This window comes from Euprymna scolopes, chromosome 8, assembly GCF_053919585.1.
Source record: "Euprymna scolopes isolate OS-2025 chromosome 8, ASM5391958v1, whole genome shotgun sequence".
NCBI classification, from domain to species: domain Eukaryota; kingdom Metazoa; phylum Mollusca; class Cephalopoda; order Sepiida; family Sepiolidae; genus Euprymna; species Euprymna scolopes.
In genome coordinates, this window is record NC_136489.1 from 113,689,191 (window position 1) to 113,715,087 (window position 25,897).

General features: G+C 33.7%; 1 protein-coding gene across 1 annotated transcript in view; it reads left to right on the forward strand.

Moving 5' to 3' along the window:
* The window catches only part of LOC145283716 (actin-interacting protein 1-like), a 153,371-nt gene that overhangs the window by 27,887 nt on the left and 99,587 nt on the right, over positions 1 to 25,897 (forward strand). Inside the window, exon 2 of the mRNA XM_080132752.1 lies at positions 23,739 to 23,860. Coding sequence (XP_079988878.1) covers positions 23,739 to 23,860 — 122 coding nt within the window. The remainder of the gene's footprint in view (positions 1 to 23,738; positions 23,861 to 25,897) is intronic.

Below are 25,897 nucleotides of genomic sequence, written 5' to 3' on the forward strand. Positions count from 1 at the left end.
ACCTAGGCGGCTTTATCAGTTGATATTTATGGCTTAACTAACCAATCATCTCTTTGTAAAGAGGAACCCGGATGCACTCGCATTCATTGCATCAATCTATAAACTAACAATCATTGCCTCTCATTAACCCGTATCCTTGAGTGGCTTTTGGCCTTGATGCTAAATGATGACTTATTACTATTAGTAAAAAAACCCCCAAAAAACAAACATAAAAAATGGATACTTTAGGCATTGATCCATGCATAAAACAAACTTTTTATTTTATTTAAGCTCTTAAGTCCCTAAAATAGTTTAATGCATTTATTCATATATTAAATACTCTGAGTATTAATGTATTGTGTATAGACCTTCCAGGCATTTATTTACGAAAATCAGGCACGTTATTTGTTAGGGGAAGCCGTAATAACCTATTATCTTTTTAACTCTTCTACGGCTTAGCTGAATAATACCCAGTCGAATAATACAAAGCCAACAGTGACAATGGCATATACATATATACTGTCTTTTATTAATTGTATCTTATATCTCCGTCCCATAACAGAATGATGTGACACGAGGGTTGAAAAGTGAAATTTAAAGAGTCCGTGCGCCTAGAGGAAGAGCACTCTGGCCTGCAAAAATAAGGCTTGGGCAGCCCCGTCAGCATTCCCAGGTAATTAACAATAAACTAATCTCTTCTCAAAGGAAGAAGGCAAAACCTGGGAGACATACCTCAGTCAACAGGGAAAAGTCCATCTCATCAATAACTTAGACTCTATTGGCTTTGGTGTTGAGGGAAAAATCTTGAAATATCGTTTTCAGTAAAAAAAAAAAAAAGAAAGAATTCTTATTTGTATATTCATTTTTTTTTTTTTTTTTTTTTGCGGACTGTTATCCTCATCCTCAGAGTTGTTGTTTCATCATGTTTCGGCCAACTCATCCTCTGGCCTTCTTCAGGTGGATAACTGCGATGGGGTAGGAATGTTGAATCTTGTAACTATATCCCCAGTAATTACTGCTTTCCATAGTTGTTGTCTCCCCACGTTTTGGCTAACTATTCCTCTGACCTGCATTGGGTAGAATTGAAACCGTTATCTTCAGACAATGCTCACTCGGAACTATAGAGATTCAATGCTGCTATCCACTGCGCCGCATAGAGAAACAATTATGAAGATGAGAATAACAGTTCGCAAAAAAATGAATACCCCCATCTCCAAAAGGATTCTGAAACCCCATCTCAAAAAGGATTCCAGAAATAAAAAATAATATATAATTCTTGTCTGTAGTCAGATATTTTTATAGATGGCATTAATTTGCATATGTGGAGAACTAATTCAAGAAGGAAGGATTGGGGAAGACAGTGGGATTTTGAATAGATAAATGAGAGCATTGGAAGTTGAAACTTGTCATTTGTTATGGTGTTGCTTAAGGTGTCCCTCCCACCATTTTTTTTAAAATTTTTTTATACCGTTTTTTTCACTTACTCTTTTTTCCACTGTTTTCCTCTTTGCTTTTTCTGTTGGTTTTCGAAACCTTTTTATCTTTTTTTTTTTTTTAATCTAGAACAGTTAAGGATACTTGTTTTAGTGTTAGTGGCGTTTTTATGGTTATACCTCTATTGCCACTTCTGATTTAGTATTATTTGACTGGGATGGTGTTCTGTAGAAATGGACAATTTATTTATTTTCTATTTTTATGGAAATCGCTCCAGGCAAGGTGTGAAGCCACTTGATGTAATGAGTTAACAAGAATGAAAGATGATTATTGCAAAGACAGGATATGACTGTCAGCCTTAGCCTTGAAAAGACCAAAGCTATAAGTAGGAGGGAAACAATAATCAGGAAGAGAGTTCCATAAACCTGAAGTTCTTGGAAAGAAGCTGCTGGAATAAGAAGCTGTATTACAATCAGGTATCATAACAATGAATTGATGAAGACCACTAGACCAATGAATCAAAGGAGCTGGAACAAAGGAAGCAGTGAATAGATCAGACAACTCTGAAGCACACATGCCATAATAGTATTTATAGAATACCCAAACTAGCAACATCACGTCTGCAAGAGAGAGGTGGCAGAGAAGAAAAGATGGGGCCTATAAAATTAGGTATGTTCTTGCATCGTATCAAGAACCATTAAATGGAATAGATTCATCAGCTCAAATATGACAATAGTACATTTTTTTTAATAAATAAATGTTTGTATTGATGTTTTAGCTCGTTATGTAATTGTTGAAATGACAGTCGAGTGGAACAACCTCAATTTTCTTTGTAACATGAACTTTTGAGATCTCTCTATATGGTTGTGTATTATTAAAGACAAAATTATCTTTTTTTTTTCTCTCTTCTACAAAATCTTGATCTGTTAACCGAACGTCTGGCAGAGTTTTGTGATGCATAAAATAATGGATTTGCCCTCAATACTTTGGCTTTTTTATTGTTTTTCTTGGTACATATTTGCTGTTCATATACTAGATCCATTGGCAAACGTTTAACAAATGGCCATTTGTTGAGTGTTATGAAACTTAAATGTTATTTTATGGGCTAAAAGTAAGTGGCCTGAATCAACTTTAGACAAAGTAGACGTTTTCTCCATCTCTGTCCTGTGGGAGATGGTAGTAAGGGGTTGGATATATTTTAATGGTTATTAATCCCATAGTTCAGGTTAACTAAAAACAAATTTAAAATATTGTCGTGTGGTATTGTACACACTAATCAAAAATGATGAGTAGGTGGGGAAAATATGCTTAGTCAGTTTTTGTACTATTCTACTTATAAAATCATAGAATTATGACAGGAATTGAATTTTTCATCTATAAATTATCATTTCTGATGACCTAAAGAAAAAAATGAAAGCACTTACAGTTGACTTTTTATTTAGAGTAGACGATTTCTTGCTGAATTCATTTCATATGGTGGGGTCTGTCGGACTTGCTATTTGCTTTCTATTGTAGGTGTTTCTTATGCTTCAAAATTTAATTGGATAATTTAGGGATTGAATTATGAGGATTGAAAAAAAAAAAAAATTATTTCTGATGATGTAAAAGAAAAAAACACCCTCTATTATCTTTGTTTTTCTTTTTAATTTTCTTCTTTTGATTATTAGAATATAGAGCAGTTATATATTAAATGAAAAATGACACCATACCTTTTAACATGTTAGTGAAAATAGTTTCAAACAAAACCATCAAATCAATATCGAAAGCAAAAAGGGGAAAAAAGTCTCATTATGGGAATAGATTTGCATTTTCCCTCAGATTTTTGAATGATAAGACAGGTATGTATTTACAAATAAATGCACATAGCTCTTTATTAAAGAGGGTAGTATGATGCTATTTTGTAATAAAAAATGGTACAGTTTCAAATGATAACTAAATGCGACAGAAGCTATGCAATGCATTAATTTAAGAGGTTAATGTAGTTTGCTTGAAGCCTTGTTTAGTGTGTATATAAAGGTGATTTATAGAAGACAATACGATACATAGGTGTAATGGATAAACATGAACTGAAGCATATTAAGACATTTAACAATGAAATGAGCTATGCAGATTTACTTGTTTATTAATACAATATCTCTATGTTATTATTTTATACTCTTATTATATTATTGTGTCAGTAGTTTGATAGGATGGAAGTTTTGTATATATGGTGCTAGCCTGAGTGCCCGGGTGTTTGTAGGTGTGTGTTGAGCAAAAAACAACAAAAAAAAAAAATAGAGGCTGTAGGCAGGCAGGCTCGAACCCATACCGTGAAGGAGGAAAAGAATGTTGAAAAAAAAAAAAAATGCGACGTCTTTGCTGTTGCGCCTATCACCAAACCAGAAGTGATGTAGGTTTAAATTAAGGCTAGACAATCGAAAAGAGGGGATGACTTTCGAAAATGTCGGCGAAAAAAGCGACCCCTCCTTGTAGAAAAGTATCCAGTTGAGGGTAAAGGAATTAATGTTTTTAACCAATTTTTCGATATTTGTTGTCCGAAGGGTTGAGCTTCAAAACAATACCAATCTTGTGAAAATCCACCGCCTCTGTCAAAAGTTCTAGGCAAACATACAAACATACATACATTTAAACAGACAGGTGAGATTTATATTATAGATGATATTTTTGGAACATTTTCCTTTGTCAGATATGTATTGTACTTTAATTCAGATGTGCATATCTTAATTTACTTTGTTGATGAATTGATATGTCTAGAAAAATGTAAATAATAATGATCAGTGAATTGTTAGGAGTGACCCCTATGCATACATACATACATATATATATATTAGCTATTCAGCTTTATGTGCATATATATTAAAGTTTGACTCGTATCCAGGTAACCTACATCCAAAATTTCAAGTGTTTAATCCCAAAATTAGCAGAGGGGTTTGGTAGAGTCTGCAAAGGTCAACTCTTTTAACTTTGACCTCTTGGCAGCCAAATTTTTGCCCAAAAACTGATTAAAAAGCTTGCTGCATGTAAAATTTATGTAAAATTTTAAATGTTTAAACCCAAAATTTGCTGAATAGTTTGCTAGAGACTGTAAAGATCAAATCTTTTTAACTTTAACCCCTTAACAGACAAATTTTTGGCCAAAAACCAATTAAAAAGCTTGCCCTATGTCTGATTACATTTTATGTAAAATTTCAAATGTTTATACCAGATGAGTAGACACACCTTCCTATGAGCAGACAGGGAAAAGGAACTAGTAGTCAAGTGAAGGTGCAGGCCTCTACTGAGCAGTAGGTCTAATAGTCTTGAGAGGAGGGACTCGACGATCTTCGGGTTACCAATTCCTTCCGGCTCCTAAGAATGCGCTGCTTTCTTTTCCACAACATGAGTAGTGACGACCAAATTTCTGATGTTAACTGATGACTAGATTCCACTTAAGCTTTAACAAAATGGTATGTCCCATTCCAATATATGTATTATTATGTAGAATATTTACAAGATGACCGCAGCTTCATTTGGTCCAACAGATATCCCGCTCCCCCGAAGTTCATATGAAATTTGGGAAAATGACGTGGAAAAGAATGCGCTGCTGGTTACACTCTGGAACAATAGAAAGGGGTGTGAGTAATTAATATGAGGGGTACAAGTACAATACTATCTATCTCCCTCACCCACGGCAAGTTTTTTGCGGGCATGACAAAAAATTCTGAAGAAAATCTGTTTCAACTATTTACACTGTACAGGTATCAGTGAATTTTACTAGTGCTGGGAGCGCCGGCTGCGCGACCTGTTGCCTAGTTGAGTCTCAGCGATACCGGGGGCATTGTGCGATGCCAGTCGGCGTAAAGCCATGGGAGGCTTCTTGGGGGTTGTGTGTATGGCAGGTATATGAAGCTGTGGAGAGGCCGTATGCGTGGCGTCTACATTCTGCATGGGAAGACCAATATGTGTTGACTCTGCTGTATGTGCAGGGTCTCCAGCTGTCGGTGTGGCTGTGTCTACGGCTCTCTCAGGCGATGGGCCAAGACTTGCGGGCGCGCACAGGCACTTATCTTCCTCACCTGATGCTGATTCAGGGTTCCTTGCTGGAACGTTAATGGTAGGTTTTCCTAATCCGTTTGAGTGGATGACTGCATCCCTGATGATGGGGCTGAGGGACTCAATGATATCTTCATGTGAGGCTGCTTTAAAGGGGGTGAACTTACGAAGATGCTGGCGGTTTCGCAGAGTTAGTCTCCCAGAGGCATCTATCTTCACGACATATTGGTGGAACTGCCTGACCTCTACGATGGTGCCTGTCCTTTCCCAGCGCTTTGGATGATTGCCTATCATGTTCTGTAAGTAGACATGATCCCCGATACGAAGAGGAAGCAAGGATCGAGTGTGTTCCCTCCATTTCTCATGCTCTCGGAAGTGTCGCTTTGCAAGAGCCTTTTCTCTGTTGATAAGGGTCTCTGTCCATGATGGACGGTGATTTGAGTTTTAGGGTCGGGATTGGGGGTTGTGTAGACTGCATTGCTGGAGGTGGGTGGGCAGTTTGCGCATGCAGCGTCATGGCAGCAGCCAAAACACTGGAGAGGGATTCAGGGAGTGATTGGGAGGTCCAGGTACATCCTGTGACTGGGCATGTGAGCTGAATATTAGACATGATTGTATTGACAAAAGTGTGTATTCAGTGGCGCATAGATGAGTAGACACACCTTCCTATGAGCAGACAGGGAAAAGGAACTAGTAGTCAAGTGAAGGTGCAGGCCTCTACTGAGCAGTAGGTCTAATAGTCTTGAGAGGAGGGACTCGACGATCTTCAGGTTACCAATTCCTTCCGGCTCCTAAAAATGCGCTGCTGGTTACACTCTGGAACAATAGAAAAGGGTGTGAGTAATTAATATGAGGGGTACAAGTACAATACTATCTACCTTAACAGACAAATTTTTGGCCAAAAACCGATTAAAAAGCTTGCCTTATGTCTGATTACACTTTATGTAAAATTTCAAATGTTTATACCAAAAATTGGCTGAGTAATTTAGTAGAGACTGCAGAGGTAAAATTTTTTTAAAACTTTGACCCCAATTTTGACCTTTTAACATTTATTGTTTTGGGCCTAAATCAAATTAAAAAATTTGATCCATGTTCAAGTAACCTACATTTAAAGTTTCATGTTTTTAAACCCCAAATTCGTGGAGGAGTTTGGTAAAGATTTCAAAGGTCAAATTGTTGAACTTTGACCCCTTGACACCCAAATTTCTGTACAAATACCGATTAAAAAGATTTTCCCTCAGCTCAATACCCCTTATGTCAAATCTCGAGTCTGTAGACTGAAAATTGTCAGAGTAGTTTGGTAGGGAAATGTACACACACAAACATAGACAATTTCACTTTTATAGATATACTGGCAGGGGTGGCCGGCGTTGCGTAGGTGTTTGGAGGTGTGTGTGTTGGAGGGAGGGGTAATGCAGAACAAAATGGAAACTTAACCCTGTTTAAATATTAAAAAAAAACAATGTTAAACTTCTTAAAAATATAAAACGAAAAAACAGCGATTTCAATATTAAAACTCTTTTGTAGGTGTAAAAGTAAAAAAAAGGAGGTTGTTTGCAGGTAGGCTTGAACCTGGAGCCTTGAGGGCAATAGGCTGACAACATTCAACTGCGCTACAGCGGAGGGAGCAATGTAAGACGTTAAATTTAGTGATTAAAAAGTGAATGAGTTCAAACATGTGCTTGATTTTATTGAGTTCAAACATCACACTATCCTGCAGTTAACTATTTCTGCGAGACAGTTATTTTTGGTTTTATTTTTTCTCTCCCAAAGTTGTTGGGGGGGGGAGCCCAAATGAATAGCAATTGTTTGATATGATGGTTTTCACCGACATTGATCAAAGCGCTCATTACTTTTCTGGACGTGCTGCACGAGTGGCGAGGTTTGTTTCAGTTTCACTTTTTTATACGGAAAAGGCGAAGACACACATGGGCCAATAAATATGGTGAAAATTGCATGTTAAAGTTGCCTAAATTAAAGATATACTCCGAGTCATTTCGTAAATCTTAGATATTATCATCTCGGTAGCATATAAAAAGTTATAAGAATGAGCAACCAACCCAAGAACCACTCCGAAAAAAAGCCTTTGCCGGACATACACAAAGAATGCACTAACACACTAACACACATTTTGCCGTTTATATATATATATATATATATATATATATATATATACATATATATATACTAGCAGAAGTAGCCGTCGTTAACTGCGTTCAAAAACAGCCTACAGAAAATGGACTGTGATTGATGAAAGTATGATAGGTTATGAAAAGGAGGGGGTTGTAAATAAGTTTTGATACTCAAAAATTTTACCCTAAGCAAAATATGATGAAAGTAAAGATAATTTTCGCGAAAATATATATTTTTATATCAACTTTGTTTCCATTTGTAGCCAAGAGTGACCAACAAAATGATGTTTCCTTTCAAAGAGAAAATGTTATATATATAATAATATAAATATACAAGAAATAAATGTTACCATAGTCAATAAAAGTTACTTTTATGGTAGAAAAGTTCATTGGTTTGTACTTTTAATTCACGAACCGGTTTAAAAAAAATCAAAATGGCAGCGACTTTGAAATGGGAAGCCCCGTTTTCAATTTGAAGGAGGGGCCCCTGAGCATTCTGTGTTAACAATTTAAGAGAGTTCCGTCAACGTAAGGAATATTTATAAACATATTTTAATGTTTTCCGTTATTTTGTGCTGGAGGAATATTCGATTATGGCATGTGTAGTTTATATAAAAATTCATTCAAGTAGTTATCACCTCAAATTTCGGTTCACTGAAATTATTTCAAGTAAAGAGCATTAAAAACTATTTAAAACAAAAAAAAACATGAACTGAACTTTTATTGACCATTGTAACATTTATTTCGTATATTTATTTTTTCAGGTAGTTGTTTGTTGGCTTTTCTGCTAAACACTCTTACTAAATAATATCGACGAAATATTGAAAAACAAAGAAACAAGCAGTTTGGAAAAATAATGAAGCTTTACTTACTTTAGTAAAATAATCTGAAACAGCAAACTGGGATATTAAAAAATTAAACACGTAATTACTTTAGTTTTTTAAAGCAAAGAATCAATATGAATAAGAAGAAAATGGCGCCCTTTTCAAGCAGAACAGCTTCATTTCAGTTTTACAGTATTGAATGGTGTAGTGTTGCACTGTCGGATTCAGGGTTGTACTATTGTAATTTAAAGAACACGCAGAAAGGGTTGTAATCAACTGAATTCCTTCTAGCACACTGACGAAAAAACAGCTTAAACATATATAAATAAAAATAAAAAGGTTGTGTAAATGTTTTTAAAGAGACACGTAATCACGAGAGCAGGAATTTTTCCTTCTTTTGACACAATAACAAGTAACGTTCTTATTTTTTATTATTTATTTATTTTCGAAAGAGTGCCACATGCAAATGGAGAAGAAAAACAACAGTTATGCAAAATTTATGTTGAGAATTGTCTAAAGTTCTGACTTTTTTTTTTGGCTTTCACTTTAATAAGAATGTGAATTTATGATTCAACTCAAAAAAATAAATAAAAGCTAACGTGAATTAAGATTAAAGTTAAGGTGTTATTGTGGACCCTCACCCCTTTTAAAAAACCTTGTTAAACTTTGTGACATATTTACATTCTATGGAGGTCAGGTGCGAACGAACACCCAATAATTTTATTATACCATATTTCTTCAAACTGAAACATAATTATCAAAGTATACTTACGCAAATAGATATGAAAAGTCTTTGTTAAAGTTTGTACCATATTTCCATGGAGTACAGGCGCGAACGCAGACCCCCACAATTTTATTATACCATCCCTATTTAAGTTAAAACATACTTATCAAAGTATTCTTATGTACATCTATATCAAAAACCCTTGTAAACGTTTGTTTTTTCATTTTTTATTTCCATACTTTGGGGGCCAGGCTTGAATGCAGACCCCACAATTTTTATGAACCACCGTTCTGCCAAATCAAACATACCCATTTCTGATCCTCGATACATCTTCTATTATTATATGTAATCAGTTTTTTAAAATAGTCAACCATATAGGAGCCTATTCGTGACCAGACACACCCGTCCAGCTTTATATATATATATATATATATAATTTTATACAGAGAAGTCAAATCAGAAGATTTTTGCCTGGTATATCTCCATAAACAAAAGCCACATATAAAATTCATGGTACTACCATAATGTTCTTAGTCTTCTGACTGATGATTATTCTATCTCCGTAACAGTTATCCTCGATTTGTTCTTGGCTTTGATAAATGGTGACTTAATAGTTAAAAAAAAAAAAAAAAGGGTCAATGTAGTTTACTTGAATCATTGTTTATTATGTATATAAAGGTAATTTATTGAAGACAATACAATGCAGAGGTGTAACGGATAGTTATAAATTAGAGCAAATTAAAACACAACAGTGGAATAAGCTATGTAGATCAACCTTTTATTAATACAATATATATTTTTTATACTCTTATGACATTATATTCTTACTTGCATCAGTGTAGTTTTATGTTGATTGTAGTTATATAATATTTCAGAAATGTTTCCCTTCATCAGATATGTGTTCAACTTGAATTCAAATGTGCACATTTTAATTTACTTTGTTGGTAATTGGTAAGACTGTCTGCAGAAATGTAAACAGTAACCATATAATATTGTAATAATCAAGTTAGCTGATCCAGACTATCAAAAGAAATTCTGTTATGTATTGATATAGATTGATAAAGATTTGCGTGTCCAGCTAAAACACATATTCAGTGTGACCTCCGACCCGGTCTGATAAAATATAATGCTGAAAGAATTGTTCCATCGAGGCTAACAGGAACCAAAATAATGTATGAAGAGAGAATGTACTTTTTATTTTTCATTCTTCCTACTAGTTGTTTCAAAAACAACACTGAAATTAGGTCAAATATCTTTTGGTTAGATTTGCTTTTTGCTTTTATTTTTTTTCTCAACAAATGGTTCAGTATAGAAAGAGTTTTTAAAAGAAAGATGTTATATGCTCTTTTTTAACTCTTCTATTTTGTTTTATGCATGTCCCAGACAACACCAAGTAACCTTGCTAATATGAACATAAACCCTTTTAAGCCAGAAATAATGACTTTCTATTTTTATCCGATCTCTTATTTTCTTTTGAAACCCAGTTATTAAGTTTCCACCATTTTTTTTTTTATATTCTTGACAAAAGCCACAGATAAATCCCTTTCTCACGGTCTCTCGATACCAATCTAATCCCGAACTCAATCAAGCTAAGCTTATAAAATCATCACTTAAAGTGCAGTTGCTGCATCCATTTTAGATTTTCCATCCTTCACATCAAAGATAACTTTCTAGTGATTTCTAGCTATAACATTCATTCATAATTATCCGACCTAAAACGTCCTGATAAACACATTTGTGTAGCTTTTTATCATTTGCTGCTCCCAAACATACGGTTCTCAACCTTTTTTTATCCGTGGCTCCATTTGACAACTGTTGGCCGAAAATAATGTTTCCGATAAATGCGTATAATTAGCTTCAGTTTTTGTTCTTCTGGTGCCACCAGATTAGGCTGTCTGGAGATACCGGCTTCCTAACCTAAAATAAATTATTTGGCAAAACTTGATTTTGTAAAGAACTTGAAGCATAAAAGCTTTTACCAAAATGACCAAATTCGGCATTAAATAACTTGAAAAGGGTTGATATGCCGTAAAAAAAAAACAAAAAAAAAAAAACCAGGAAAAATCAAACAAATCAATTTTGACCAGTTTTGCAGCCTTGTAACATAATGACTAGAGCTATGACAACAGCATATTCTTTTTATTGTTTTGACTCTCGAGTATATATCCGACACAGTTAATCAACCGAAAACCACGTCACTCTATATAAAAGCATATAAGATATCAACAGATACACACTCAAGAGTCAAAACGATGAAAAGAATATGCTGTTGTCCTAGCCCTAATAATGACTCATTATTTTCTTTATATTTCTCAAATGATTGTGTTTGAAATGAATGTTTCTGTTTAGAGCACAATTGAACTATGATGCTTGACTTTTGCATTTTAAACTTTAAGTTAAGCCATTATTTACAGATAATTTTATAAAATCAACAGATTCTCTACAGTGCAGTGTAGACTATAATGTATTGTGGACACTGCGGGGAGGCATGTGAAGCTTCCTCCCGGTACACTGCAGAGGCGGGGTCCCTTACTAGAGCAGGCAATCAATCAATTTCAATAAAAAATGAACGATTTCACTAATTTCAATGAAAATAAAAGTATGGGAGGTTGGAACGTTTGCTCATCCTTATTCAGTCTTGGCTTATATATATGAGTATATGATCTTATGTTATGAATTTTGGAATATATATTCTAGAAAATATGGTGAGTAACATGAAGCCATTCTTTTTTTTTATGAATTTTGGAGTATATACTCCCTGCAACATTTAGACAGTGTGCCATAGTTGCACCTGTTCCCAAGAAAGGTTTTAAAATAAGTTAAATACCAAAAAATTTATGGAAAAGAATTGCTGTGTAAAAAAAAAAAAAAAAAAAAAAAAATTTAGTTATATTTATTAATACATTTTTACAAGGATTGGTATGTGCATGAGCTTTGGTAATGTTTATGTGCATGGTTAAATTCTAAACTATTCAACTTATTATGGAATATGTACTCTAGACAATAGTGTGAGTAACATAAGCATATTTTTTCTTGGTAAACTTTACCATTCAGGACTGTGCCGTCCAAACTATACTGTATGCCCCCCCCCCCAAAAAAAAACAGAAAACATTAAAAAATCTAATACTATAATTATATATATATATATTAGCAGGGAAACTCGACGTTGCCTAGGATTGAATGAGGATCAACGAATGCGTCCACATTTCCAATACTTTTTTCATTGAAATCTATGAAATCGACTATTTTTGGATCAGATTGATGTATTACCTGCTCTAGTCAGAAACCCACTGCATTGCACCGGGAGGAAGCTTCATATGCCTCCCTGCAGTGACTTAGTCCACAATACATTGTAGTTTACATTGCACTGTAGAGAACCTACTGTTGATTTCATAAAATTATTTTTGTTATAACTTTAAGTTTAAAATGCAAAAGCCAAGTATCATGGTTCAATTGTACTCTAAACAGAAACCTTAATTTCGAATGCTCCCCTGTCTTATCAAACAACTTACAGTTGTAGTTTATATGCCGGACCCTTCTGCTTTTGTGATGATGAAACTTCTCAAATACACTTGTGATGTTAGACTGTGTAATGGTGTTAACTTTAGTCAAAATCAGACTGCTTAATCTGATTTTTTTCCGATTATCTGTTTTCGATACTTGTCGGAGGCATTCCAATGCAAAACCTATGTAAGAAGACCCCCAGACGCAAAGTATGTTTGTGTGGAATTAAAAAAAACAAAAAATCAGCCCAGCCGTTTCAGAGTCTATAGGGAATGAGCTCAAACACACACACACAATATGCCTTATATATATAATCAGCTGACCAACACGCAAAGGGGGACCAAAAAGATGACCCCCCCCCTCTCCCCACCAACATACACAAAAGTTGAAAAAGCAATTAGAGATTTGAAGGCGGAAAAATCTCCAGGAATAGATGATATTCCCGCTGAACTTCTGAAGAAAGGGGGCAACAGCATCATTCATTATATTTCACAAAATAGGCACAGCGATTTGGAAACAAAAAGAATGGCAATCTGACTGGAGAACATCAATATTTTCATACTTCCGAATAAACTGAGACATTTGAATGCAGCAACAACTGAACTATTGCCTTGATTAATCACAGGAGGAAAATCATATTAAAAGTCATAGAATGCAAATTTGATGCAGAATCAGTTAAGTGTTGAAATAGCAGAGAAACAGGTTGGTTTCAGAGTAGGGAAGGAACTAGAGACCAAATATTCAACCTAAATTAATACTTGAGAAGAACAAGGAGGTAGGAACAAATGTTTATCTCTGTTTCATCGAGTATAGAAAAACTTTCGACACAGTGGCACAAGAAGTCTTCTGGAGTGTGATGGCAGATACTGTATGCCCCATACACATAATTGATCTCATCAGAAACCTATACATCTCCCAGAAAGAATAACCCTTTGAATGACAAACTAGAGTGTTAAGCAAGGATGCGTATTGTCATTCTCACCTTTTTAATATATATGCCAAACAAGTATGTGAAAAGCACTCAAACATCACCCAGCAGGAATCAACAGCCTGAGATACACTGACGATGTAGTTTTGATTGCAACATGTATGCAAGAACTGCGAGACTTAACCAACAAGGTGAAAGTTGTCAGCTAAGCAGCAGGACTCTTCTTCAACGTCAGCAAAACAAAGGTAATGAAAGTAACACAGACAACAAATGATGAAAACTTGATTGTGGACAATCAAGATGTTGAAAATGTAGAAAATTTCAACTTACCTGAGTGCAGTTTTCACTAACAAAATAGATGACACCAAAGAAGTAAGGCAGTGTGTTGCAATGGCAAAGACAGCAATGATTTTGCTAAATAATATCTGGAAAGACAGATCCATTTTACAACGCACACAAAAAAAAAAGGACTCCTGCGAGCTTTGGTATCTTCAATAGCAACATATGCATCAGAAGAGGAAAATGGCTGTTTTTGAATTGTGATGATATTGTAGACTTCATGTAAGCTGGGTGGACAAATGCGCAAACAAAAAGATTATATTCTTTAAAGTGTTATACCTATTTTTTATATATACTAGCATTTCAACCCAGTGTTGCCCGGGTTATTGGAGGTGTATGTTGAGCAAAAAAAAAAAAAGAAAAAAAAACGATCAATTTTTTTTTTCTTTGACCCCTATGTTGACCGATTAACATTTATTGTTTTGGGCTCAAATCAAGTTACTAAGTTAGATCCATGAACCTATATCTAAAATTTCAAGTGTTTAGACCCAAAATTGGCGGAGGAGTTTGGTAGAGTTCTCAAAGGTTAAATCGTTGAACTTTGACCCCTTAATGGCAAGATTTCTGTCCAAAAACAGATTACAAAGATTTTCCCAAAGCTCAGTACACTGTATATTAAATTTCGAGTCTGTATCTGAAAATTGACAGTTATTGGAAAATGTACACACACAGACACACAGGCATGTTCACTTTTATGTATATATAGATTTATTTATATGGTTTATGCTTATTTAAAATGTTATTATGGTTTATTATTCTAAACCATAACCCATTCTACTTTATTTCACACCTGAAACACTACAAAAAAACGATTTATACTTATTTATGTATAATTTTGTGCGTTTATTTGGTTTTCAATCTAAATTATTAAAATGTTACAGACAGAGACAAGCCAAATCCAATAGGTAAATTATATTTATATTATTATTAAAAACTCTCTCGCGTTGATGTTTTGATTTTTGTTAAAATTAATTATTGAAGAAAGCTAGCTCAACCTACCCAGGATGAATATTGCACCAGGTACTATTATAAGTCAGTTTGTGAACATAGTGAGTTTGTTCCTCATTAAATGTCTCACCCTCATAAACCTTACATAAAGACTGTGAACATATGTATATTATTACTGCATTTGTTGATCTCTGAGGTCATCTCAATTAGTTATGTCCAATTCTTAGTGCTGTGGACTAAGTAAACCAAACACGTTAATCCAATTCCTAAAATTTTAAATGGCCTTAAACAATGAATTTTCTTTGACTCCAACTTTTTTTTTTTTTTTTTTGTGAGAGCTCTGAGTCTAAACTGTCATATAATATTAAGCATTATCACAGATTTTATTGTATATGGCATCATCACATTGCCACACTAATCAAAGTTAAGCAATGTTGAGCTTGGTCAATACCAGATAGGTAACCATTTGAGAATACCAGGCACTGTATGTGGGCAAATGTTTATACTTCTCTATATTTCTAAAAACTGAAAAAAAGAAAGAAAAGAAAGCGTTATCTCCTTTTAATCAGGATATACATGCAACTGGAAACAGCTTGTGTGAATTTAATATTCCCTAGAAACTTTTGCCTACAAAAGAAGCTAGTTCAACTCACTCAAAATGAATGCCGTATTAGATACCAGGTACTATCTGATTATGAACATAGTGGGTTTATTTCTCATTTGATGTATCACCCTCATAACCCTTGCAGACCAAACCCTCAACCAATGGCATACAAAGCATCCAAATTAAAGGAGAAGTATCCAATAATATTCAAAGCATCACCCTTTCTTATAATATGTCTCAGTACTAGGACTTGTACTTGAAACATTTGAAGCATACAAAGGAGTTGATCACGGACATCAATAGACCTCTGCTGTGGACATATATATATACACACACACACACACACACACACACACACACACACACACACACACACACACACACACACTTTAGTACAGTGGTTGTTAATCCCTCTGGCCAGCTCTGTTAAAATGATGTCTGATTTTTGGTGGGCGGAATTCATCTCGCCTTTTTTTTTATTATCTCATGCCAGACTCGGAACTAATACAGACTCTTAATTATCTGACATTTATTATCCACACCTGTCCTCCTTCAAGCTCATTTGTAATAATATTCTTTTGCATAAACACCTCATCCTCTCCTCCCTCTATGGCTGTTTCTGTTTGCATGAAAACGTTGGAACCAATACAAGTACTTCCTTGTTTTGCCAAGTGGCTTTTTAGAGCTTGCTTTCAGCAGATATGCTATTTTTAAGCGAGTGTAAAACTATCGGAGGGGAAACTGCTTTTCGACAGTCAAGGAAACAGATAACATTTATAAATGATCTCGTCTTTTATTCTCCTAAAAAAACGATTCTCTCTCTCTCTCTTTATATATATATATATATATATATATATATATATATATAAAGTCGATTCCTCAAAATCAGAACTTGGCCAAATCAAGACAACTGACTTTGTTAGTGTAAAATGCTCCATATCGTTTTAGATAGAGCTTTCTAAGCAATAAAAATGGGATTTATCTTAACATTTTACTGCAGTTTCATGGTTATACAATCCTCGGAAGTGTTTAATAAATTCCTGAATGTCTTTATACAAAATTTGCATTAGATATTATACATCTGAGCAATGCCGACCAAGAACGTACCAACTCTCCAGGGTTTTGATTTGTATTTGAGTTTTAACGAGACAAACACAGACATTTGTCCTTTATGTAATAATAATAGAAGAAGAAAAGAGATCTTCCTTTGTGGAATTTAGAATTATCTCCCTTAGTTATTTGTCGACTATTGTTGTTAGCCATATTGTATGATTTTTTAAAATCCAAAATAGCTGTTATTCACCCAGGTCACATGTACTATTCAAACTTACTATAACTAACTTATTCAATTTATTTTTTTTCTTTTTGTATTGCATCATGATTTTAAGTAAAAATAGTTGTTTGTGAGTAAAACTGGAGAAACTCGTTTCACTGTAAATAATTTACACCTTAAAGTGATAAATTAGTATAATTTTTACTGCCAGATGAAATTAAGATAATGGTTGAGTAGGATGGAAATTTGATTCTCTGCCTTAGGCCAACTTAATGGCTAAAACAACCATAAAAATCTTTGTATACTTTTGTGGGTTGGGGGTGAAATTTCCAATGTTTTTTTTGAAGATCTTGTCTATTATTACTGTGAGAAGAAGGTTTATATTTAATGAAAGAATATCTTTGCCAGACAAGTCATGGGATGGGGAATAGGTGGATAGGAAAATAAAGGCCTATTGATTGATCTGCTGCATGAAGAGTACAAGACCACCGGTAAAGGTTTAAAGTGTGTGTAGGATGGGGTGGTGGAGGTATGACGGGGTGGTGATGCACTTGCATTTTTTTTTTTTTTTTTTGCTTTGCAGCTTTTTCAATAAAATAAAACTAAACACAGACATTTTTTGAATTTATTTTTATTTTTTTGAAATTGTTATTTGTGTTCTACTTCATTTCAAACAAAGCATATTGCCACTTGGATGTAAGGGTCTACCATTTGGGGGGGGGGACCATGTCTAAAGAGGCACTGTCAAGGGAGTTGAGCAGCGAGATGTCTGTTTGCATTACGTTTAAATTTCAACATGTTAGTACAGTCGGGAAAGCAGAAAACAGGGAGGGAATTCCAAAATCTAGCAGTTTGAGGGATGAAACTGTTAGAGTAGAAGGCTTTCCGACATTTTAGGAACCTCTACAGTGGAGGGATGCGATTTTTGCTGCTTCTTGGGTTAGTCACATCAAGGAGGCACAAGTGCTACAACTTCATCGGAGCACATTCCATTAAATTACTTGTGAAACAGGCATAGAGATGCAACATTACAATGATGAGACAAGAATTGGAACTTGGTTGAGAGTAAGGTGCCTATTTGATGTGAGACTTTTTGGACCCTGTCTTAAGGGAGAGAAACTAGTGGTAGTGGTTACCAGTTCAGACGTGGCAACAATACTCTATATATGGATGAATGGTGACTTTGTAGAGATACAGAATACTGTCGCGTGTGAGTATTTTCCTGGTATGCTAGAGGGAGCTCACCTTCTTTGCAGCAGTCTTAGCAATGTCTTTAATGTATTTATTCCAATTTATGGAGAAAGAATGTTAAATTGAGGATTTGTACACATTTAAAAAAATTTTTTTACTGAAGGAATCATTTCTTACCAGTGGTTCTTTTCTTTTTTTTTTTTTTTATAAGATTGTTTCTTTTATACGAATAAACAGTGACAATATTTTACAGACCAAATTTGAAAAACATTACCATGAAAAAATAAATTGCCTATCATTGAAAATAGTAACCTAACTGAAAGTAAAAAAGAACAAGATAAACAAATTATGAATGACTTGAGAGAAAGAATACTAGATTACTAGCTGAATATACCCAGCGTTGCCAGGTCATAATAAAGTCAGGTTTTTACATATTACGTTGCCAGGTCATAATAAAGTCAGGTTTTTACATAGTATGTTGCCAGGTTATAATAAAGTCAGATTTTTACATAGTACGTTGCCAGGTCATAATAAAGTCAGATTTTTATATATTACGTTGCCAGGTCATAATAAAGTCAGGTTTTTACATAGTATGTTGCCAGGTCATAATAAAGTCAGATTTTTACATAGTATGTTGCCAGGTCATAATAAAGTCAGATTTTTACATATTACGTTCTCATCATAATAAAGTCAGGTTTTTACATAGTATGTTGCCAAGACATAATAAAGTCAGGTTTTTACATAGTATGTTGCCAGGTCATAATAAAGTCAGATTTTTACATAGTATGTTGCCAGGTCATAATAAAGTCAGATTTTTACATATTACGTTCTCATCATAATAAAGTCAGGTTTTTACATAGTATGTTGCCAAGACATAATAAAGTCAGGTTTTTACATAGTATGTTGCCAGGTCATAATAAAGTCAGATTTTTACATATTACCGACAGAAGTTTTATTCAAATACCATTTAAGATATGCCACATATCCTAACTTATTATGATTTTCCTGAAAGTAGACCACATTTTGGATTTATGGAAGCATAAAACACAGCCTTTTTCATTTATAAAAATGAAACGGAAAATAACTCTTAACTGAAAGGGTAAATAACTCTCATAACTTAAATAAACTTACTTCTATTTTTAATGCAACTGGTGTCGGTAATAATACTTGAAAATACATTAAATTAAATATAAATTAAAAATAAATCAACTTTGTATAATATTTCTAAATAGAACAGTTAAAACAATAATATTAAAACAAACAATAGCATAGAAGATAGCATAAAAGATTTTCTTTAATGTAATATGCAAATGACGTTACTTCTTGAATGTAGATTTCCTTTGAATAAAAGTATACGAAATTCTATTTTCGGTATGAAAATTCATTTGTGAAACCGTGTACCGTTTGTACATATTAATCAAATTGTGAACAAACATAGGTACACAACTTTATTATAATAGATAAAGAAAAAAAAAAGGATTAAATTTTGTTTACATCTAAATATTATGAAATGTCCCCCCACCCCCGTTAAATTGGATTTTTTTTTTCTAACATGGGGATCACCACTTATCAAGGCCTTTAAGCCACTCGGGGATAAGGGTTATTTTGTGTACAATAATCAATGGGATAATATCGTAGTAATAGTTGGTATTGGAGATTTGATAAAGTGTCTTACTTAAGGGGGGGGGCGATTAATCAGGAATTTGTTTATGTTGGACTTGAAGATGTTCAAGTTGTAGTCAGGTGGGAAACAGGCAAACGGTCACAAGTTTAAAAAGAAAAAAATTTTTACTATATTATAAACTGTAAACTTGGCAGATTTGTGATATCTACTTAGGAAGAGGCACATCTAAAGTAATGTTTTCATTTAATCTGCATGCTTATTGATGGAAATGCTATTTCACATTACGCACTGACTGACAGACAAAGCTGCGCAAAGATATATTAGGATCCTCCCCCTCCCCAGTCGCTAAATGCATTTATTCCCAAAAGTGTTCGTTTTGCCATTTCCTCTTTGCCCCCAACAAACCTATATAAAAAAAAAAATGTCAACCAATTTTTCGAAAGTCTAACAGATGTTTGGGAATCGTACAAGACATTCCACACTTTCAAGAATTGATGTAGGTGGAGAAAGAACAGAAAGCAAAATAATATTCGGTAGTTTTCAATGTGAAACTGCCTAAGTGTGCTTCTCCTGTTGAAAGATAATGTTTCATGGCGTCTTGCATGCTTATTTTCTTCCGATTTCTCTTGTATTATTTATTGTCCTCTCCTTTTGTTGACAACGAATCCAATTCTTTTGCAACAACAATTTTAGGTTTTCTACCCACCCCCATATATTTTTATCTTTTTTTTTTTTACCCGTTTTTCAGACATTGGTAAATTATTCTGCCAGGAACTTAAATTGGTCTACAGATCGATTCCTTTTAACAAACAAATCATCTACAAAACTAACATAAAAAATTATTTGTAAATTTATTTTGTGACAGAAATCCCTTAGATGTAACAACATTTGATAACAACATTTGTATTCTTGAGGGAGTACCCTCTCTACTTTCTTAATAACTTTATTTTTGCAAATACTTATTCCAGTTAAGAACACTGTTAACAGTGAAACATTTTTACTTACAAAGACAGATTAAAGGGAAGTTATTCTGTGCAATTATCTTAAGTTCTTCAAATATAGAATGTAACTAATATATGTATACATGCAATTTAACTGATATATATATGCATATAATTTAACTGATTATATATATATGCATATAATTTAACTAATATATATGTTAAATTGTACAACTTAAAAGTGCATGCATGTTTTTCGCTTCCACATTGATTACATATTTGTTGGTGTATTCATTTTTTTGTGGACTGTTATCCTCATCTTCATTTCGGCCAACTAATCATCTTCTTGAGGTGGTTAACCATGATGGGATATGAATGTTGAGTCTTGTAAGTGTATCCTCAGTAATTACTACCTTCCTTAGTTGTTGTTTTTTGGCCAACTAATCCTCTGACCTGGTTTGGGTAGGATTGAAACCGCTATCTTCAGACGATGCTCACTTGGAATCGTAGAGACTAAACGTCTCTATTCACTGCATCATGGGCAGGGTCATCTCAAAAGGATTTGGGAAAAAAAAAAAAAGATAAAATATTGAACATTATTTTGTTCTTGACTATTAATCAATTAACATTAAACGATAACATTTTTAAAAATTTTTATTTATGAAAATTTCATAAAATTTGTCATCAAAATTTTTTTTTTTTTTTTTGGCAGTCCACCCCCTCTCCCATCAGTTACAGAGTGTTTGTTTACAATATATATATATATATATATATATATATATATATATATATATATATATATATATGACGCCTACAAAACAAATTGACTTACAAGTGCAATTTTATACAAGATATGCACGGTTATGGTGTAAAATAATATGTCATAAAAGCTAATTATCAAAACCATCTATTATTATTATACTTACCGTATAAACTTGTGTATAAGTCAAATTTCTGGGAGAAGATTTTAAAGTTATTTTTTTTTTGGGGGGGAGTCGACTTATACCTAGGTAATGTTTTTGGAAATGTTGTTAAAGAGCGACTCAGCGCTCGATCATAACAAAGAAAATGCCATTTTATTTGCGCATTCGGTATATACTGGTAATCCTAGTAATTAATTGCACTCCTTCCGAACCCCACTGCAGTGTGTTTGCCAGCATGTAAGCACATGCATGGTTTTTCAGTGGGAGGCTTCATAATAATTGGAATAGTTCTCGCAATGTTCACTCTCTAGACGTGGCTATAGGCCTAAGTTCTATATGATGTATTCGGTGATGATATGACTTTTTTTTGAGTAGGTTAGGGAATGTAGTGTTTATGATACGTCATTCTCCCCTAAGTTCAACAAGTTTTAACTTAATGCCAACTATTTAATGACAACAATTTAATGATAACTATTTAATGGCACTTAATGCATGTGTTCACATTATTATGGTATATTGCATTTGTTGCATGTAAGTATACAGTAGGTTAGTTCTATATATGAAAATTGAATAGATCGTACTGGCATAAATGCACATATTATCGCTTACGGATACCGAGAAACAAAAAACACCAAAAAAGGAAATTATCTGTGCAGGAAAGAGCCATTTAATTTGTCTAGAATCTACAGTCGAATTTTTGGTCTTAAAATGCACAACGACTTATACACAGTAAGTTATTATAGGAGAAGTCATTATAGGAGCAACCAGGCTAATGAAAAAGAATTTAAAAAACTATCTGACAAATATACCCAATGAACCAAGTGCAAAAGAAATACAAACAATAGCATCAAAAGGGACGGTTAGAATCTTAAAAAGATCTCTCGGTTGGAGTAACTAAACTAATGGGAGAATGTTTGGTATCTGGTAGAATGCCCCATCCCCAGGAAAAACACAATGATAAGAAAATTAAAACTAAGTTAACATTTACTGCTAATGCTTCTTTTCTATGTATTTTAATCATACAAAATATGTGCTAAAATATTTCTCAGCTTTAGGAATGAGTTATATTTAGAAAAACCTATCTATATCAATGGTTCTCAACCTTTTTTTAATCATGACTTGTCTTTTTAATGTATTTTGGTGAACCCTTATAGCTTATTTTATTTTTCAGTAATGTAAAGAAAACCAAAGAACATATATCAACAGTTTATCTTGAAGGAAGACTGAACCGATATTAACGTTGCATGTACCATGGGGGTCCACATGGACCCCGGTTGAGAACCATTGATCTATATAATATTCTGCTTGTCCCTTCCTTAGTCTGCCTGTTATGTTTTGAAAAAGGCCAAATACAATTTTTGAAGGCCAAACTGCTTGAAAAAAAAGGTTTAATTTTGCGAAATTTGGCTTTAAAAAGGCCATGTCTAGCAACTCTGGACAAGAATATGAGAGTATCCTCCCTTTGATGTAGCTTCGTTTTTGAATATCATTATAATAAATGATCATTGTTGTAATGGTGTCAAAAAAGAACTCTTAGTAATTTTGACATGCAGCGGGTCTTCACAGAAGAAAAATCAGTAATACCTTACATAATAAAAAGAGAATATTCAAAATAAAAATCGTAACAAAAAAAAAAAAAAAGGAACAGCATTGATTGTCAAAAGTTGCTGGACTGAAGGAGTAAATTAAAGATTTTCTGTTACAATGTGATTTTATTATTTGTATGCAATATGTAGCACAATATTACTGTTTGAGTATTTATTAGTACTTATTTAATTTATCTCATTTGGGTCAGTTCTATATTTAAAATACAATGGACTCTATTTTCAAAGAAATATTAAACTCATATTTGCTACATGTTTTTTTTTTTTTCTGTCCAAAAAAACTATTTATTTTTTTTTTTTTTGCGCTATCCAGAAAAATATCAGCTGTATCAAAGTACTAGCAAATGTGCCCGGCATTGCCCAGTATTAAAACATAATGTTAAATTTCTTTAAAAAAAATGAAGTTATAAAAAATGGAAAGAAACTGAGACGTGTGCATGTGAGTATTATGCTTTTCTCTAAATAGTTTATAAGTAAAAAAAAAAAATACTCGAGCTGAGATCAAAACCAAAACCTAAAGACAATTACTATAACCATTACATCAGTATAATACGATCTTTAAAAGGTGTTTAATTTTGTCTGTTTATAAAAAAAAATAATCAAACTGGCTTTGCAAGCTCATTCTTTCCTCGATTCAAACACTCTAACCAAAGCTCAATATGGTCATATTGCCTTTTTTTTATATAGTCTTTCTATAATATTTTAAACGTTTTTTTTATTTTTTTTTATTTCAGGAAGTACATTTGCTACTTTACCAAGGACCACTCGAGGTCGACCCATTGTGATTGGAGTTGACCCAAAAGGGAAAAACTTTCTTTATACAAATGGAAGCAGTGTCATCATCAGGGAAGTGGCTGTAAGTTGAATATTTAATGATTTTTTTTTCACTTTATTTTAATCTTATTTCATTTACTGTGGAAAGTTCTAGCTCTCTCGACTCCATATTGCCCAAAAGTTTTTTACATTTTTTTGTGTTTCACTTTTTTTTTGCACTCCCCCCCCCCTCACTTTTTTTTTGCACTCCCCCCCCCTCCCCCAACAAAGGAGGGATTGAACTTAGTAATTCACTTCTGTTCGTTTGTTTGCACTTTTCTCAATAACCACACCTTGGATATATTTTTTTTAATTTTGCACAAACATTAGTCATGGTGAAAGTAAATTTTTCACTCCTAGCCCGGGGGGGGGGGGCTGCATGCTTGGTTTGTTAAAAAGAAATTCAAAAGTTGAATTTAATTATTCCATTCCTCTTTAATTATTAAATTATTAATTGAACCAATTTTTTTTTTATCAAACTTATGTTGTTAAAGGAATGTTTTAATCGCTATTTTTAAATAGAACTAATTTTGTCATGGTAATGTTGTTTTTATCTCTGTTTATAAAAAATTATGTGATGTAAATAGTTTTCAAAATTTTCAGTATTTTAATATATGAAAATTTGCTAAGAATTTTAAGGCCAGAAATGACTTTCTATACAACAGTTTGCTTTTAAATTCCTTTTAAAGCTTCTTTCTCAGAACTACCCACCTTTGGAACACTGTTCCGCTGGCCTGCTTCCCAGTTGAATACAACATGGTAGGTTTCAAATCCAATGTAAACAAATTCTTGTTGAGCTGTCCCCATAAATAATCAAATTCTAACCAATTTATACTGTTAATGGTCACTACATTCATTAACCCTTATCCTCGAGTGGTCTTCGGACCTTGATAAGCGGTACCTGTTGACATGTTTTTTTTTAACTTGAGAGTTACCGCTTATCAAGGCCCGAAGACCACTCGAGGATAAGGGTTAATGAATGTAGTGACCATTAATAGTAATTCATTATTATTTTTCAATTATTAACAATAGATTACAATGGCAGATTTGTTTATGGAGAAACTAAAATGTATTCTGGTGGATTTAACTTCCTAATTAAATTATTTCTTTAAAAAAGTATTTTAATTACATTCTATTTTGCGCCATTGAATTTTCGATTTCAATAAATATTCAATAGGATAGGTAGAGTAATATATTTTTGGGGTCCCGGGTATGACCTGAAAGTGTATATTTAATAATGAGGTCTGAATTTTGGAGTTTTGAGGAGTTCTCATAGTTACCATTACTTCCATATCCATTCTGACTCGGAGTGGTTGTATGAATCTATCACTAATGAAGATTTGGTATCTGTCTATCTGAAGCCAAACTATATTATTCCTTTTGATTGTACTATTTATTTACTTCATCTACATGAAGCTAGACACAAGGTCAGAGGTGAGGTTTTAAAAAGCCAGCACACTAGGAGAAGTGTAGTCTCCCCTCTTATACTTCTACTAGTCTAGGTGCCCAGCATTGCCTGAGTGTTTGAAGGTGTGTGTTGAGCAAAAAAAAAAAAAAAAAAAAAGTGGTGGCAGGCAGGCAGGCTTGCTCAAACCCATACCGCGAAGGAGGAAAAGAACGTGAAAAAACCCCCAAAAACGTGACTTAATGAATTTTAGACTTAATGTTTTTAGCCAATTTTTCGATATTTGTTGTCCAATCTTCCAGATGATAATGATCTTGTGAAAATCTGTCGCCTCTGTCAAAAGTTTTAGGCAGACATACAAACATACTTACATACATTTAAACAGACAGGTAAGATTTCTATTGTACACTAGCCTGGGTTCCCGGCGTTGCCCTAGTGTTTGGAGGTGTGTGTTAAGCAAAAAAAAAAGGTAGTTGTAGTAAGCAGGCAGGCTCGGACCCTTGATGCGAAGGTGGAAAAGAAAGTGGAGGTGGGTGTAAGGGTGTTGGTTGAGCAAAAAAAAAAAAAAAAAAAGTGGTAACAGGCAAGCTCGAACCCATACCACAGAAAAAAAAATGTAATGCATTAGCTGCTGTACCCATCACGAAACCGGGAGTGAAGTAGGTTTAAATTAAG